The sequence below is a fragment of the Coffea arabica genome, chromosome 7e (assembly GCF_036785885.1).
Source record: "Coffea arabica cultivar ET-39 chromosome 7e, Coffea Arabica ET-39 HiFi, whole genome shotgun sequence".
NCBI classification, from domain to species: Eukaryota; Viridiplantae; Streptophyta; class Magnoliopsida; order Gentianales; family Rubiaceae; genus Coffea; species Coffea arabica.
The window spans coordinates 16,760,655-16,777,617 of record NC_092323.1 but is presented as its reverse complement, the minus strand read 5'-3'; the positions used below and the strand labels follow the sequence as shown (position 1 = coordinate 16,777,617).

The 16,963-nt window shown below is 34.2% G+C and overlaps 2 protein-coding genes across 4 annotated transcripts; one reads left to right on the top strand and one right to left on the bottom strand.

Moving 5' to 3' along the window:
* The first annotated feature begins 1,401 nt into the window (after positions 1–1,401).
* On the top strand, positions 1,402–6,574 carry LOC113700645 (alcohol dehydrogenase 1-like). 3 transcript variants are annotated; one of them, XR_011818175.1, is made up of 6 exons: positions 1,402–1,651; positions 1,861–2,025; positions 2,389–2,640; positions 2,945–3,156; positions 5,304–5,976; positions 6,176–6,574. XR_011818175.1 is itself a non-coding variant. In XM_027221109.2 (4 exons), the coding sequence occupies exons 1-4, from the start codon at positions 1,639–1,641 to the stop codon at positions 3,082–3,084; spliced, it is 570 nt and encodes a 189-aa protein (XP_027076910.2). In that variant the 5' UTR covers positions 1,402–1,638; the 3' UTR covers positions 3,085–3,253. The 3 variants fall into 3 exon arrangements, 1 of the variants encoding a protein (XP_027076910.2); XR_011818174.1 differs by having other exon boundaries at positions 5,304–6,574; XM_027221109.2 differs by lacking the exons at positions 5,304–5,976; positions 6,176–6,574 and having other exon boundaries at positions 2,945–3,253.
* Positions 6,575–10,182: 3,608 nt separating this feature from the next.
* Positions 10,183–11,304, bottom strand: LOC113699634 (beta-amyrin 6-beta-monooxygenase). Its single transcript, XM_027220004.2, has 2 exons — positions 10,362–11,304; positions 10,183–10,229 (listed from the first exon to the last, which is right to left on the bottom strand). The coding sequence occupies exons 1-2, from the start codon at positions 11,302–11,304 to the stop codon at positions 10,183–10,185; spliced, it is 990 nt and encodes a 329-aa protein (XP_027075805.2).
* Between the last annotated feature and the right edge of the window lie 5,659 nt (positions 11,305–16,963).

Genomic DNA, 16,963 nt, shown 5'->3' with positions numbered 1-16,963 from the left:
AAAATGACTGCAAGTTATAAATATTCAACTCGAAGAAAACAAGAGCCAATTCATCACATTTGGGAAAATATCTTTTACTTCACCACATATGATAAAAATTAAAATAATATGAATATTCTGTTATGAAATTAATGAAATAATAAGTGTGGATGTGTATTTATTCTCCAAGAGATATATTAAAATATTCATTCCTTAATTGATACGCTCATGTATCTTCTCGTAGTTTGTTCATATGAAACTATTAAATTCATGTACTCGAAGTGCTCAATTCATGTTTCTATATTAATGTTGGTATTACGGGTGCAAATGAGTCTGAGTTAAGTCTTAACCTAATCGAACCGAGATTTAACACAATTTTACGAACCTTGAACTCGAACTTGACAAACTCAAACTGTCAAGTTCGAACTAGAATTCAATTCAAATTCGAGTCGAACCTTAAAAAAATAATTATTTTATTTTTAAAAAATGAATAAAATAATAATTTTTCTTAACAAATTATAAAATATTAGGGATATATGTAATTTTTCTATTTATATATATATATATATATATAATTGAATTCAAACCGACTCGTGAGTTGATGAGTTTAGTATTTTTGAACTCGAATTCGACTTAATCAACTTGAGCTCGACTCAAGTTCGAACGGCTAGCGAGCAGTTGGATTCGTTTGCAACCCTAGCTGGTATATATGCCTTTGGTCTTGTATCATATCACTCATAAAAGTTATAAGCCTCATTTGTAACTTTTGAAACCTTTGGAAATAAAAGCGAATGAAATACATATTCTCTCCACCAATTGGGATCAGGCATTTGTCCACCAAAGGCTCTTACCAAAGCCTACAATATTATTTGTCGACATCTCTTGAAATAGATGCCAAAGCTTATGTTACAAACAGTGCTAAATGATTTGGTCCATTTGTTCATAAATCAACCAATCAGATACAGTTGATAAAGAACTAATAGACAAATGTTAGTTACTTCTTTTCCATTTTTTTTCCTTTGCCGCAGAAAAGATTGCTAGGAAACTGGCTTCCTGCAAAACAAAAACAACTAATCAAATCTGGTTTCCCATTTCCTAAAACCATGGATTTAGCATCTTCATTTCTGGTCAAATCAACCAAGAATTATTTATTGATACCAGTAATAAAATATAACAACTTGAGACCAGCTCGCTTTCAACTTTTTATAGTTTTTAATAACGGATTTGGACACTACATCGTTTCCTCGGTTTCTTTTTCCTAATTGGATGAACCGTATGCCAAACCTCAAGTTTTGTTAGTCGCAAAAAGATTGTTTTTCAGTCAATCTGTACCCGGAAATGTCAACTACTGATTTTTTTTTTTCTTTTATTTTTGGATAGTTTAAGGAAAAAGTTGTTTCAGAAACCGGAAATTGTAAACCAAGGCAGCATCTGTTTACAGCATTCTCTTCTGCTTCCCAATCCTGGTTTTCTTCTGAAGCCAAGAGGGAAAAAAATGAAACCTATTGCATTTAACTTGTATTACTACTGCTATATATATCCACCTTCAACGAACTCTTTCTTCACAACAAAACCATCTGCCTAAGTTTCAATTTGGCCAAAAGAAAAGTTTTCAGAATATTCAAGAAGTCTACTTGCCCCAGTACTGAAGGACAAGTGATGCGCTGCAAAGGTACTTCCCTTTCAAATCATTTCCTTCCTCTGTTGTAGCTGAGTCAAAATCGAACACCATAAAACTCCGATTTTTCGTTGGCTAATGAATGCAGAAAGTAATCTTAACATGCCTTGACCAACTTGATTGAGTTATGAACAATTGTTTGGTTTACATCTACTGATTGGTTTTGAAAAATTTTTGCTTAATTTTGTTGTTGCAATTTGCAGCTGCTGTGGCATGGGGACCAGGGGAGCCACTGGTAATTGAGGAAGTTGAGGTTGCACCACCCCAGGCAATGGAAGTTCGCCTGAAGATCCTCTTCACTTCCCTTTGCCATACTGATGTTTACTTCTGGGAAGCTTCAGGGTTGATCTTTGCAACACGGCCAACATGTACCACTGTTTATTCACTGAAAGTGGAAGTTCCAACAAAATGATAAATTGGTTTCCCGTTTATTGAAAATCTTGATTTCCCATCATTAAGCCTCACTCCTCTACCAGTGTTGATAGACAAGTAGGCAAGCAATAGCATGAAATTTCTGGGGAGCAGCAGCCATAGTACAATAGTACTTGGTATAAAATTCATATGCAGAACAGATTCTTACAGCAAGACCAACAGCTCCTAGTCCAATAGAGGAGTGATGCCTAATGATGGGAAATCAAGAAGAATTGCAATGTCTTGCTAGTATGATATTTCAAGAAGACAATAATTAGTAATTCTAAAGTCTGGCTACACTGAATCCTACGACCTTGCAGGGATGGGATGGGGTGTTGCTGTACTTGTTGGAGTACCAAATAAGAATGATGCATTCAGAACTCATCCAATCAATGTCCTGACTGAGAAGACACTCAAGGGAACATTTTTTGGCAATTATAAACCGCGAACTGACCTTCCTTCAGTGGTTGAGAAGTGCATGAATAAAGCAAACTCATTTCTTTTGTCCAAAACTGATAGGCTGTTGTGTGAAGTACCCAGAAGCATCTTTATGGAGAAGGAAGTTATGGCAAGTTATGTACCAATTGTGTACATCAATTAACCAGTTGCACTGACATGACATTCCACTAAATATTCATCCTTAGACAAGCAGTATATGCTTCTAGTCTTATAAACAAGGAATTGACAATTTGACATAATAATCTGTATGCACTTCATTCTTTAGAAACCTCTTAGATTACCTTCTCTTCGTTGAACTAATTCTTAAGTCTGTTACTGCAGTGGATAAGATTAGTTTTAGTGTGAATTAAACATGAATTGCATCAAATTACGAGAGAGACTCTATGTTCCTGACAGAATGATGGTTTTTAATTACAGGAGCTAGAACTTTGAGAAGTTTCTCACCCATGAAGTGCCTTTCTCAGAGATCAACATGGCATTTGAGTACATGCTCAAAGGAGAGGGCCTGCGCTGCATTATCCACATGGGATCATAGTGCAACATCCCTGGCAAAATAGACTAATCAAATAATTAGCTAAATTTGATATGTTGGAATCATCACATTTTCAACTGTACCGGAAAAGTACCTGGTAACTCAACTTTATTTCCAGTTATGTATACATAAATAAGGACCTTTAGATCATCTTAAATGGCACGTATATCATCAACTGCATTTACAGTTTAAAACATTACTCTGCATCTTACCTCTTTGATAGATTCATTTTTCTTCATGATGGAACTAGATTCTAAGCTTTTAACATCTCACAAATGTAGTCTTGAGCTGCTTACAATCATAAAAGATGAGCACATTGTTTCTGGTATTTAAACATCAAAAGTTCAAGACTTTGAACTCCCAATATTGCTGCTTTGCTGGATTTCAAAATTGAGGAATAAGGTTTTGATTTTCACCCTAAATGTGATAATATATGTTTTAGAGATGATCTGTTTATCTTAACTGCTGCCAGTGAATCAGTGATAAGTCCATGAGTGTTATAAAACAGGTACTACACAGTTTTGAAGAGCTCCCCTGTCTTGAGCCAAATTAACAAAAATGTGAGGCCTTTTCGGCAGGTGTTTATGAGGGAAGGTGCTTAGCTCTCTGCTTTTGTCTAAAAATGAGAAGAGGATATCTTCCTGTCATATATTTGGACGTTCCTCTTCTCTGATCTACACTTAGAGGAGTAGAATGTAAGGTTATTATTGAGAAATTCACAACTAGGATCAATGGGAGGGCAAATAAAAGATTAACGTATGGTAGAAGTCTGCAATGGATAAATTTTTTTCCATGTAGTATTCAGCTTTATTCTTGTTCTTTCCTTATACTTCCAAAGGCTGCACACACAAGACTGAAATTTGCTACATTTTGTATTATTGTCACGCTGTCTCGTGGTTGGATATCTTATACCAGCAAGAGGAAGATGGATTGGGACTTTGACGGTTGTATGTGTGGAACAAATGTCTAATTTTGCGTTGTTTAACTTCTTTGGCCCTTTTTTTTTAAAATAAATACACTGTAGATTAGATGGTTTCATTTGCATAAGATTAAGGGCAATCTATTTGGAAGCTGGAAATGCTAAAAGATACTGCTTGGTGCTGGAGGAAAATTTTTGATTTCAAAAGCTTGACAAAACCATTTATTAAATACATTGTGGAAAATCGAAAAGATACTTTCCTAAGGTATGACTCCTAGCATCCTATAGGCTATTTGCTGGAAGTGGTTTCACTTCAGACAGTTTTAGCTTAGGGAGGTCTTTAACTGCTAAAGTATCATCTATTTCTTGTTGATGGCAAGTTGGCTTGGCCTGTTGGGAGGAAAACTGGAAAAGGGCTTCTGAGTAAGGTTGCTTTTTGAAGTCACTCCATCTTTCTTGCTCCCTAGAGTTGCTATGGTGTATTTCTGATTCCATTATTGAGAAGAAAGTCTAGTGTGAGCTGCAATGCAAAAGGTTGGAGGTTGTGTGGTCTAAGCCCTTCTCGAGTATGAGCTAATGATCAGTTCTAAGGTTTCTTTTGTGCTGCTGCAATATCTGTCTAAACAGGTGGCAAAAACTATTAATCATCTATATTTTGCATACCACAATGCTGCAAATATTTGGAGAGAAGTGCAGGATTGAGTTTGGCATATAGAGAAGCCTATACTTGGAATATTGCGCTTTCTTGGCTAATTAGTTTTCATTATGCGCGGAACAACCTTGTTGATCAAGTAGCTAGATTGTCTCTTGCCACTAATGTCCATCACATTTGAGGAGAAAGGAATAGGAAAAATTTTGTTAAGGAGGAGAAAAACCTGCTTCTGTCATCCTGCAGTCCATCATCAACGAAGTTAGAGCAGCTGTAGCTTCTTGAAGAAAGATTAAACCAACAAAGCTTGATTGGTCTATAAGCATAGCCTGAAATTTTGATTAGTGTGCATTTTTAAGCATAGAGTATTCTGTTTTGTTTACTTAATCATTTGGTATTGATTGTAATTGCTGCAAATAGATAAGAGCAGTAGTTGTTGTACCTTGCGTATTGCAAACTTAAAAAAGCTACATTAAGTATCCATTCAACAGAGGCCAGTGTGATCCTGAATTTGTTTTTCAATGTCGAGTAATATATTAGGGATCCATAAAAATTATTTTCCTCTAATTTGTTGGTATAAATCCTTGTTTGTTCCAAACACGGATAACAAGAGAACTTACTACATAAATTGGGTTACATACTGAACTTAATACTGAAAGTGCAATACAACTTGTAGTTGGAAAGCTTCAGACCATCAGTTTATTTTGCTTGGAGTGGGAGAAATGAGTTCCGCATCAAAGGAGATGACAAGAAGCTTCATGTCAGGACTACAAAACTGATAGCACAGGCTGAACAAGCGCATGCAGCTTTGTCCATCAAAAGCAATCAGCAACAAAAGGAACTTTTGTTTATCAGTTGGATCAAGCCACCGGAGGAATGGATTAAAGTGAATGTTGACGGAGCCTCAACTAACAACCAGGGTCTTGCAGGTGCTGGAGGTCTTCTACGGGATGCTCTAGGAAGATGGCATGGTGGTTTCTGTGCTAAACTAGGAATTGCAAGCAATGTAGCTGCAGAATTATGGCAATGGTCGATGGCCTGAACCTGGCATGGGCTTTAGGATATCCAAGATTGATCTTAGAATCGGATTCAATGACCAGCATCTCCCTTATTCAAGGCAATGTACAGAACAGCCCCCACCATAATCTCATTGCCCAGGTCAATCAGTTTCTTTGCAGAGAATGGGAATGCAAAATATCTAGCAAAGAAGAGCATCAGCTTCCAGAGACTACGGAACCTACCAGATGAGCTACGCCAGCTACTCGGAGCTGATTGTAGAGGGGTGAGCACCCCAAGATTTGTTGCTTGCAACAGTTAGGGCCTTAGGCCATCCATAGAACCAAAAAAAGGTACAATACAAATGGTACTGCCTTCAACTCAGAATCCTATCTATGACCTCACTGAGTTCAATTTTACAAAGATGGATATACTTTCATACTGCCAATCCCATTTCTCCATAACTGTTGAAAGATAAGATACATTCAAAATTACAAGATAACGATTCTTGAACTTAAAGGGAAACTGCATATTATCTCAATGTGTTTGCAGGCGCATTGGGAGGCCATTGGCAGGAACAGGACCAACGCGGTATCGCATCTTCTCATCTTGAATCAGTTTTTGTAACTTAAATCTCGTCACCACGTTATATATGTATACGAGTATCAGGAACATGGAATAGTCCTTGCCTGGGCACATACGAGGTCCTGCAGAAAATGGTAGAAATGTGCAGGATGTCGGTCCATCACCCTCATATCTTGTGGGATCAAAAGCCTCTGGATCAGGAAAGTACTTGTGATTTTTGTTGGTTGTAAATGGACTCCAGTGCATCTGAAAGCGCAAGCTCTCACGAATGATCAAAAGTAGCAGCACTTGTCAATTTCTGTTTCTTGTTTTTCTCCTGTAATTTGTCATGTAGAGTAAGCAGAAAAAGTGCATACCTTCCATCCTCTTGGAATAGTTATACCAGCGAAATTGATATCAATCAGGGCCTCTCGAAAGGTTCCCATGCTAGGTGGTGTTAACCTCATCGATTCACATATCACATTCCAAGAATACTTCATTTTCTTGACGTCTTCCCAATTTAATAGTTCTTCAGGAGCTTTTGACCGGGCAATCTCCATAAGTTCTGCGCATTAAATAATTAATACCAAGCCAGTTACCATATTTTTTTCAAGGCAAAACTCTAAACGTTAGAAGGAAGACAGCGAAAATGGGAGAATTTGAGAGTCGAATTACAAATCTCATGACCATCTAACTATTGTTTCTACAACTTCAGCTAAGTCCCAGACTCCCAGGACATGTTATAGGTATTTCACTTTCTTTGTAATTATGTATAAATGCAATTCTTTTCCCCCTTGCAAAAAATATCAATATCCTAGCTAGTAGGAAGTAAAAATGCCACAAATAAATGAAAATTATTAGTTAAGGTATTGAGTTGTGTACATAAGCTGAGTAGACATTAATACAATTGCAAGCTTAAATTAAAGAAGTCGACGACCTTTTCTTCTCCAATAATAGATAAGTGATATGTCAATTATTTCAAATGATATACTATATAGACACATACACATATATGTATACATATAAACATATACACGTGCATATAGGGGTGGCAATTTCTGACACGACCCGAAAACACGACACGAACCTAACACGAAATTAATGGGTTTGGGTTGAAGTTTTGGGGGTTCGGGTCAGAATCGGGTCGAACCCGATGAACCCGAAAAGAAAACAGGTCGATTTCGGGTCAACCCGTGGTGACCTGATATGACTCGATATGACCCGTTTACAAATTAAAAATAATTTAATAAACATAAAAATTATTTTATCTAACTAAACTAAATCATTCTTTTTTTTCAAAGGCATTAATTACTTAATCCTAAATGAATTTATTTACCTTGTATGAAGTTAAAATTATTATATTTGGACAAATAATATAATTCGTTTTAATTTATTTTATATTTGGTTTGGAATAAAACACTTTTTCGGTGTTTAATTTATTTTAGATTTGATTTTGAAATTATTTATTTAAATTTTTATTACTTGATGATGTAATTAATTTTGTGAGAAATTGATTTTATTAGAATTTACAATGATAAATTAATAAATTAAAATTAATTTTCGGGTCATTTCGGGTCGACCCGCCAACCCAAAATTTTCGGGTTCGTGTCAGATATACTGACCCGTCACGGGTTGACGGGTCGGGTTCGGGTCACAGATTTTTTGACGGGCCGGATCAAGACCCGACCCGCCAACCTGATTGGACTCGAATTGCCACCCCTACGTGCATATCCATCAAGTATTAGATGTGGGACTAGTGCATTTAATTTTCTTTTCGAAACTACCCTTACTATCAATTTTAATGACCATGGTATGTTTCGGTACATTATGGGGGCTATATATGTAAAATACTCTTTAAAAAAAAAAAAAGTGAACATAACCTACTTTGAGCTTTCGTATTAGGAATTAAATTGGAAATTGCCAATATTACAGTCTAGTTACGGACCACTAGTCTAGTTGCACCAAAATTCTGTTACTTATTCAACCTGTTGCTTTTAAAAATTTGCTGGAAGTGCTATAATTATTAGTTAATTAAACATTGGCCTTGTTTTAAGTGTCAAGTATACTCTCACAGGGCTTATTAGTTTCTAATTCCGAGAGTTCTTTTACTTAGTCTAGCAATATTCTATGTTGATGGATTATGGAAATTGATTAATTTCCTTTGTTGGAGTAAAATTCTATAAGAATGGCTAATGGAAATTTTTAGACAAAAAAATTAGGAAATTATATGCCTTAAGTCTAGGATTAAGCAACATTTTTTTTTTTTGGCAGGGTTAAGCCACGGTTGTTTATAGAGAAATTGGGCATTGTTTAGGCCTAATTTCTATAAAATTGGACTTTGTATAGTATAATTAACAGTCATGTAATGATTCATATATAGATTGGTCATTCTTTTGGTGTAAAGAACTATTTACAAGAAAAGGGTTGACTACATAGTATTAAATGGCTGTCCTAATATCCTTGGGAGTTGGGACTGTTTTGTAATAACCAATTTTGAGTTCTCATTGTGAAATAAGATCGAATGTGGTATGAAAAATTATATAATAGCTTTGAGAAATTTATTGAACAAGAAGAAAGTGAAATTTCTTGGGATTGCTTTTAGAAATTATAATCAACAGAATATGCAAGCTCAAATATTGGCACCAAATCCAGAACCATGGGATAAACTGACGAAGCAAAACATGATTATTGGACTAAGGAGAATTTTTCATCTTATTATTGAATAAATCAATTTTTATACAAATTCACTTAGCAGTTTGCTACAAAATTTTGTCATCTGAGTTCATTGGTTGTCTAAATTAATCATTGGTTGAATTCAGATGTCGTACGAGTTTGCTGGCATCAAAAGTGGAGTTTTATGTAACCATGCAATTTACTGACAGTTCATTTGACAAATAGGATGATTCATTATACAAGCAGAAGTTTAAGGTTTCCGAAGGACTATACAAGAGAGGATAACTTTGTGCTAATTCAATGATAGGATTTCAGGTCCAGCATATAGTTGATAATTGGCAAAAAACCTCGGCAACCATTAAACTATTGGTCGGGTTAAGTTTTAGCCATTAAACCATTATAAGTTGGTCACTAAACTAACTAATCAGTCCACCCGTGACCATTGCGTCAATTAATGTTCTTAATTTATGAAATAAGCAAACATGTGGCATAGTTTTGCTCTTAATCATTAAGTGGTGGACAAAACTATCCCTGCACTTTGCCATGTGTTCTACTTATTTCATAGATTAAGAGTATTAATCGACACAATAGTCACACGTATATTGATTAGTTAGTTTAGTGATCAATTTGTGACGAAAATTTGTTTAATGGTCAAAATTTGATTCGATCAATAGTTTACTGGCAGCTATCTTTTACCATATACTTAATGATTTTTTTAATTTCTTTTTCATGCAACATATCTTTGTTAGGAAGTTCCAATGCAAGTACTTTAATTTTTCTCTTTCTGTATTGTTAGGCTGTTATGGCAGGAGAAGCAAGCTAATCAAATCACTGTTATTTGATTAGTCGAGGTGCATTATTGTCTTCTGGTTTTTGGGCAAGAATAATGTTCTACTTCTATACCATGGAAATCCCTGCTAGGGCTGTATAAGCCTAGAGGGAAAGGAAATCCACCTCTGGATTGTATACTACAGCATCATTTAGCTTCTTTTTAAATAATGAGGAGTTCATGTTCAGTTTATGACTGTAATCTACATGAATTTCTATGTAAGAAATTAATTAGATAGATTTGCTTAAATTAGATGAACTACTTGGTGGATTTGCTCAAATTAGATGAATATTAGCTTTCTATCAAGAATTAACCCCACACGTTGATGAAGATATGAAAGAAGGAGAAATCTTAATTAGTTCAACAACTAGGAGGATTGCCTATCTAGTTTCCATGGATCTTGTAATAAGAAAACTTAATCTTATTTGCATCGTAAGTCTCTTAAATTTAATTTGTCTCATAGATTAAGTTGAAAATGTTAGAAGTTTATCATTCAATTCCCTATCTGAATATACACCCAATTGGTATCAAAATCTTGACCTGATGCACGGAATAGCTCTAAAAGTCTCCCATGGCCAATGGATCAAAGCCCACTGGTTGATTTTCTAACTACTTCTCGTTGGATATAATCTGTCGATCGCAAATGAAATGGATGAGATTTTTAAAACGTACCTTTGTAAACCGCCTCATAAATATGGGGAAGCTCAGCCAGATGGTTTAAGGCAAATGTGATTGTTGCACTTATTCCTTCATAGCTGGGAAGCATTAAAGTTAAAAGATAGGCGCCAATCTCTGAATCGGACATGGAATAGGCGTTTCCCTCGAGCAGAATGCGAGACAATACGTCGGAACCAGCACTTCCTGTATCCTGAAAAACCATGTCTCTCTTCTTGGCGATGATGTTCAAGAATTGATGCTTAACCCTTTTGACTTCTTTCAAAGCACGATTATATCTGGTGCCAGGCATATTGATGGGCATTGAAAACAACCCTTGCATTATGATCCAGAAAGAATCAGATATTCTTTGAATCTGGCAAGCATCTTCAAGGCCAAGGAGCAATCTGCATGACAACGAAAGTGCATACTTCTGGCAAAGAGGATAAACAAGTATCACTTTGGAAGGATCCCATTCTGTCTTGATATGTTCCCTTGCCAGGGCATCCATTATGGTTATGTACTGTCTCAAAGTTTTCGGATTCAGGATTTCACTATGAAGAAAAGTTCGACATTTTGAAATTACTTGCCTGACAGATTGTCCCGGAGAATCTACCAAATCCATTAGCTTGGACGCTGCAGAAGGAAGCCAAGGAGCAAGCTGGTCGTTTGCAGTGTAAAGTAAAAACTTGTTCCCAGCTGCACCACAAACTACAGCCACTTTCTTCCCAAACAATGAGGTCGCGAATACTTCTGCCGAGTATTTTTCCATCCTCTGATGAATAAATTTTTCTGGGCCACTCGAGAAAAAGTGGAGTGTCTCTCCAACAACTGGCAAACCAAATGTGCCTGTTGGAAGTATGGATGTCTTAGATTTGAAACGTTGACTTAGAAAGCCAAGAAAAATGAAGGAAACCAAGACGACTACAATGGTGAGGAAATACAGAGAAAAGGCCTCCATATTCCTGTGTTTCAATCCTACACAGACAAAAGTTGATGAATCTGTTGTCTAGTCCCTTCTGCAAGGGGTATATGCATACGCGGATATATATATATATATTTGGTGAACGGATGACGGTGGAAATGCATCTGGTTGTGAAATATATCCACACGGTATTGTGAAATGGATGTGGGATTTTCTATCTCACTTTCCTAATCCACAGTGTTGACGCCAACAACACTTGTCCTCATAACAAATTCTGTTGCTTCGTTTGTATCGAGAGATTTGATGAAGGAATTTGAAATTCTCTCAAGTATCTCTAATTGTTTAGATTATTTAGGAAGTACTTGAATTTATACATCACAAATTATTATAGTGTTTAAAATGTGTTTTAATAATTGGTGAATTATAAATTCAAAACCTCTTAAATAAACCAAATAACTAGAGCGATTTGGGGGAATTTCAAATTATTCGTCAAATGCCTAAATACAACTTTTTGGTGGCTCCGTTTGGATTACCTGTTTTTGGCGGTGTTTTTGAAAAAATTTACTGTAACAGATTTTTTAGAGTATATTTTGGGATATTTTTAGAAAATATTTTGGAATATTTAAGAGTAGTAGAGTTTTTAAAATATATTTTGGAATATTTTTTAAACATAAAAAAAATTTAGACTACTTTTTAGAGTACCTTTTAGAATATTTTTTAAAAATTTTTATAGCATTTGAAAAACTGAAGGACTTTATGGCAAAAAACAACTAGAGTTTTAATTCAGTTACAAGACTCATTAATTCATTTAGGGATTTAATGACAAAAGTTTTTTGTCTCATTTAATGAGTTTTTCAAAACCTCCCAACTAGAGGGATTTAATGAGACTCATTAATGACAAAGGTTGTGATTGAAAAACTCATTAATGACAAAATACAAAAATCCCTAAATGATTTAATGAGTTTTTCAATTAGAATTTTTCTCAATTAATTTATTACTTCCAAAACTATTGCAATGTTGATTTTTTTTCTTTTCTTTTTTTCTTGTTTTGTAAGTGGGAGATTTTGAACACAGGAGGACCTCCTACTTACAATTCCTAATCCTCCCACTTTACCAATTTATACCAATTTGATGGTTATACGTTGTATACATTGTATATAGGCAATTGTGCTATGTATAGACTTAATTTAGAAGATTGTAACTCCTATTTTTGAAACTATACAGGTTCCAATAGTAGAATTATTGCTTTTATTTTTCGCACCATCTCTTTAACTTATTACCTTATAAGAGGATCTTTCTATTATTTATTGCTATTCGGATCTTATATGATACATTGCTGCATTGGATAGGTGTTATGTTTTTTGTTTTTTTTCTTTTCTGGCAACAATCAAGTATTATTATTATTATTATTATTATTATTATTATTATTATTTGGATTAGTGGTAATTTATCTACATTACTCCCATTCTAACTATACTACGAAAGGATCCATTTTGGCTAAGGGGATCAAAGGAAAAGAAATCCAGCTCTCTAGGCCACAAAAGTGCACTATTGCACATTTTTAAAAATTTTTACTATACAATGATTTGAACCCCTGACTACATGGTAACATTCCTTAATTTAGTAAGTTTCTATCAAGGCATTAGTTCCCTATTTTATATAGGTTTGAATCAATGATACATATTTTTATTTTTGACCAATCAATCCATAGTGTTTCTTTTTTGTTTGTCTTCGATATCACATATTTCCATTTTATACATAGATTAGAAATTTTACAATTGCTCATAACTTTCCATTTTTCTACTCCTATTATTTGATTTGGTTATTTATTATTATTTCTAAACTTTTGAATATTTTTACTTCTTATTGTTTTATCCTATAATTTTATGATAATACTCATACTAACCTATTTATGTTATCTAATTAATAATTTGATAAAAATTTCTTTAGTAATTATCATGTTTTTTTTGTTTGAATCTATTTTCTTTGCAACTTATTATAGGTCAAAGCCATGTCCATTTAAGATTTGATTTCTCTATTAATTTATTGTTTAAAATTTTTTATACCTTAAACAACTTAAAAGATTGCCTCTAAAATTAGCTTTCTTATTTCAATTTCTTATTCTTTGTTTTTCTTTTATAAATGAATTTTTTTTCTATCTTTTTTAATAATTTATCCTTATCAAAAATTTATAATGTCCATTCTCAAACTTACAAAATTGAAAAAACTATATAGTAAATATCTATTTCTTGCATATGATACTTTACCATCATCAATTTGAATAGTCAAAATTGAATCACAAATTATTATTTATTGAAAACTAATTATTAGCTTGAGCATGAGTCAAATATTTTTATTCCATTTAGTTTCAATGTTTTCTATGTTTAGTATTTTAAAATTTTTCTTTTTGTATGAATATCTATTCAAAAGAAAATTTTTTGAAGAATAAAAAATGACGACACAAATGTGCCTGACTAATTCTATTTGACTTGTTAATATACTTGACTAATTCTATTTTTGGATCTTAGTATTGCATATCCTTTTCACAATTTGACTTAATTAAATTTTAGATGCTACACATATCTTTTTGTCCTATCCCAAATTGTTTCTCAATGGGTTGAAAAATAGAATGATATGAGCAATTGTATAAATATAGAAAGATGATAGAATATATCTTCGAGGTTAAGTGATATAAGCAATTGTATAAAAATAGAAAGATAATAGAATAGATTTTCAAGGTTAAGTGTTCAGACCTACTACATTAAATTACACTGTGTAGAAGTCGCAAATTAGTGGGCATCTCAACCCATGCCAAAATATATTTGTTTGGATTGTAAGTTATTTGGGATATTTTTTAGGTTACTTTTTAAGATCGCGTAAATATGAAATAGGCGTTTGGATAGCAAGTAAATCGTGTAAATTAGCGTTTGGACAGGTGCTTATTATTGAATTTAAGCATGTGACTTTGACTTTGACTTTGACTTTGACTTCGAAAATTTTGACTTTGACTTCGAAAATTTTGATTTTATACTACGTTTACGCTAAACCAATTGCATACTTAATACCCAAACGGTACAGATTAATTTAGAAGTTGGAAATCGAGGACATTTTAAGTACATTCTACACATGGGAAAATATATTTTAGGGACAATTACAATCCTACTTAATGCGATGAACACTTAACGGCGGCGTCGCCCTCGTGCTGCATACATTTGAGTCGCTATGTAGTCTCGTTTAGCTTTCCATTCCGCCAGCTCTGCAGGAGACACGTTTAATGCGAACGGCTGAGGTACTAGCCCGCCTATTTCTGGCTCTTCATTTAAGTGCACGTCTTGTGATTCAAACCGTTGAAAATGAGCATCTTCTGGTTGGTGCATCCTTAAAAAGTTGTGCAACGCACAACAAGCAATGACTATACTGATTTGAGTGCTCATATAGAAATTATCTACCGGACCCTTTAACCATTTGAATCTTTTCTTAAGCACACCGAATGTGCGCTCAATGACATTGCGCAGTTGCGAATGTCGAGTATTGAACAAGATCTTTGACGGAGATTCGGACCCCACGTTCTTATACGGAGGCATGAAACCAGGAGCATTCCTGTATGCCGCATCAACTAAGTAGTACTGGCCTATTTGACAAAGTTATTCTAATTAATAAACGCGATAAAAAATAGGAGTTGTGGAAATAAAGCATAGCACATGCTTGACTTGAAATATTGGACCCATCACTTACCAGGTTGCGGCAGTGGAAAATCGGACGGATATGCTAATGCTGACTCCAACACTCGCGCATCGTGTGCACTTCCCTCCCATCCAGCATACACATAGATGAAGCGCATGTCATGGTCACAAACTGCCAGAACATTCTGTGATTGCCACCCGTGCCGATTTGTATATGCCATTTGCTCGCCTGTCGGAGGACAAGCTGAGCGGTGCGTATGCTTGTGGCTGACCAACATTAAAGTCATAGCAAGCGCCTCCTGTATGGGCACGCGCTGTTGGTAATTGTGTGGAACGTACTGTCTCTCGACAAGGATATTGGACAGTAGCAAGAAATTATCAGTCGTGATACGCATGTTGTCTATTGAGCGTCTATGATGACCGTAGAGTACGCGTTCCACCCACTGCCTATCTGTGAATGAACCATCATGTTGCGGAAGTGGTTGATTATTATCCACGTGTGCAAGTGACGGATGCATTAACATTAACGATGCACTCATAAGAAGTAAGGCCTCATCTTCCTCATCTTGCCTCATGCGGTCCGCATTGCGTCCTCTAGCACCACGGCGGTTGTTCCAGGCCATGATAAGGGATGTATATAGCTGTATATATGTTTATATAAGCATGTTTTGTATGAGTATAACCAATTCCATAAATGTGTTAATACCACTTGCGTATTGGACATAAATTAAATGTCGGGAATCTAGACATGTCCCATTAGACATAAATTAAGTATGTAATTGGTCAGACATGTCCCATTAGAGACTTCATCATCCTCTCAAACCAATTACGTAAAGTAGCTTTATGGAGTATAAATTAGCAATATGACTTTTAAATAGAATACTATGCAATATGACTTTATAGCACGTATTTGGCAATATAACTTTTAATACTAATATATTTATAAATGTATAAATGTATATTATTATAAATACATATAATTATAAATGAATATTATATAAATGTATAAATTAATATATTTGTGATTTATAATTTATATATTTTTATATAAATATACATTTATGCATTTATAATACAATTATAAATATTTATGAATAAATATATTTATTTACTTATATAAAACTCTTATAAATATATTATAATTGTATTATATTATCTATTACTATAAATAAATGTATAAATTATAAATAAATGTTATTATATGAATGTATTCCTATAAATATCTGTTACTTTTTCAATTCATTCAACTAAAAAGACAAACAATACATTTTGAGTAAATAGATTATTTACACAATTTTATTTACTTATATCATAAATATAAGTTTTAATTATTTTTTATTTCATATACGTCACCTAAAAAAAATGTTATTTATTTATTTATTGTTTTCAAAGACACTCAAGCTAGAACAACACATTACAACCTGTGTATCTGCATGCTTAAAAGTAAAAATTTACTTCCTTTAATAGGCTTTCTGAATCCTATGTCGAGACATATCTATAAATGTAAATCATATGTATAAATGTATAATTAATATTATGTATATTAATATAAATGTATAAATGCATTAAGTGAGAGGTTATAAAACAACAATCCAAGCCTAACGAAGTCCAGTCCGTACTATATCAAAAAACTCATCCGACCAGGTTACTCAATTCGTAACACCTCAAAATATTTATTATCACTTTGAAGCGGTAAAATATGAACGATTAGTCACCAATAACTCGTACAATGCATTAAGTGAGAGTATATAAACGGCTACCATACAAAAGATCTAAATAATGGCAAGATATTGAATTTAGATTGCAATTTTATAACTGAAAACATTCGTCTACAATTTACCTCGCTTCCAGTGGCACGCACGTAGTTTCCGGTTGCCACACGGCGAGGTGCACACAGCTACCACGTTAATTAAGAAAAGGTCGCCACTTCGTCTTGACGTTCTGTCTTCTATCCTCTTCGTTCGTTTTTCAAAAGAGAATTGCAGAGGCCAGTTCTTTTTATAGAGAATTGC

Excerpts from the sequence above, each read along its gene's own strand:
- LOC113700645 (XM_027221109.2), top strand. Across the intron at positions 2,026-2,388 it reads CTTTGCAACACGGCCAACAT|GGATGGGATGGGGTGTTGCT; the intron begins GTACCACTGTTT and ends ACGACCTTGCAG. Across the intron at positions 2,641-2,944 it reads GGAGAAGGAAGTTATGGCAA|GAGCTAGAACTTTGAGAAGT; the intron begins GTTATGTACCAA and ends TTTTAATTACAG.
- LOC113699634 (XM_027220004.2), bottom strand. The coding sequence starts at position 11,304 with ATGGAGGCCTTTTCTCTGTATTTCCTCACCATTGTAGTCGTCTTGGTT. Across the intron at positions 10,230-10,361 it reads TTATGAGGCGGTTTACAAAG|GTCAAGATTTTGATACCAAT; the intron begins GTACGTTTTAAA and ends TCCGTGCATCAG.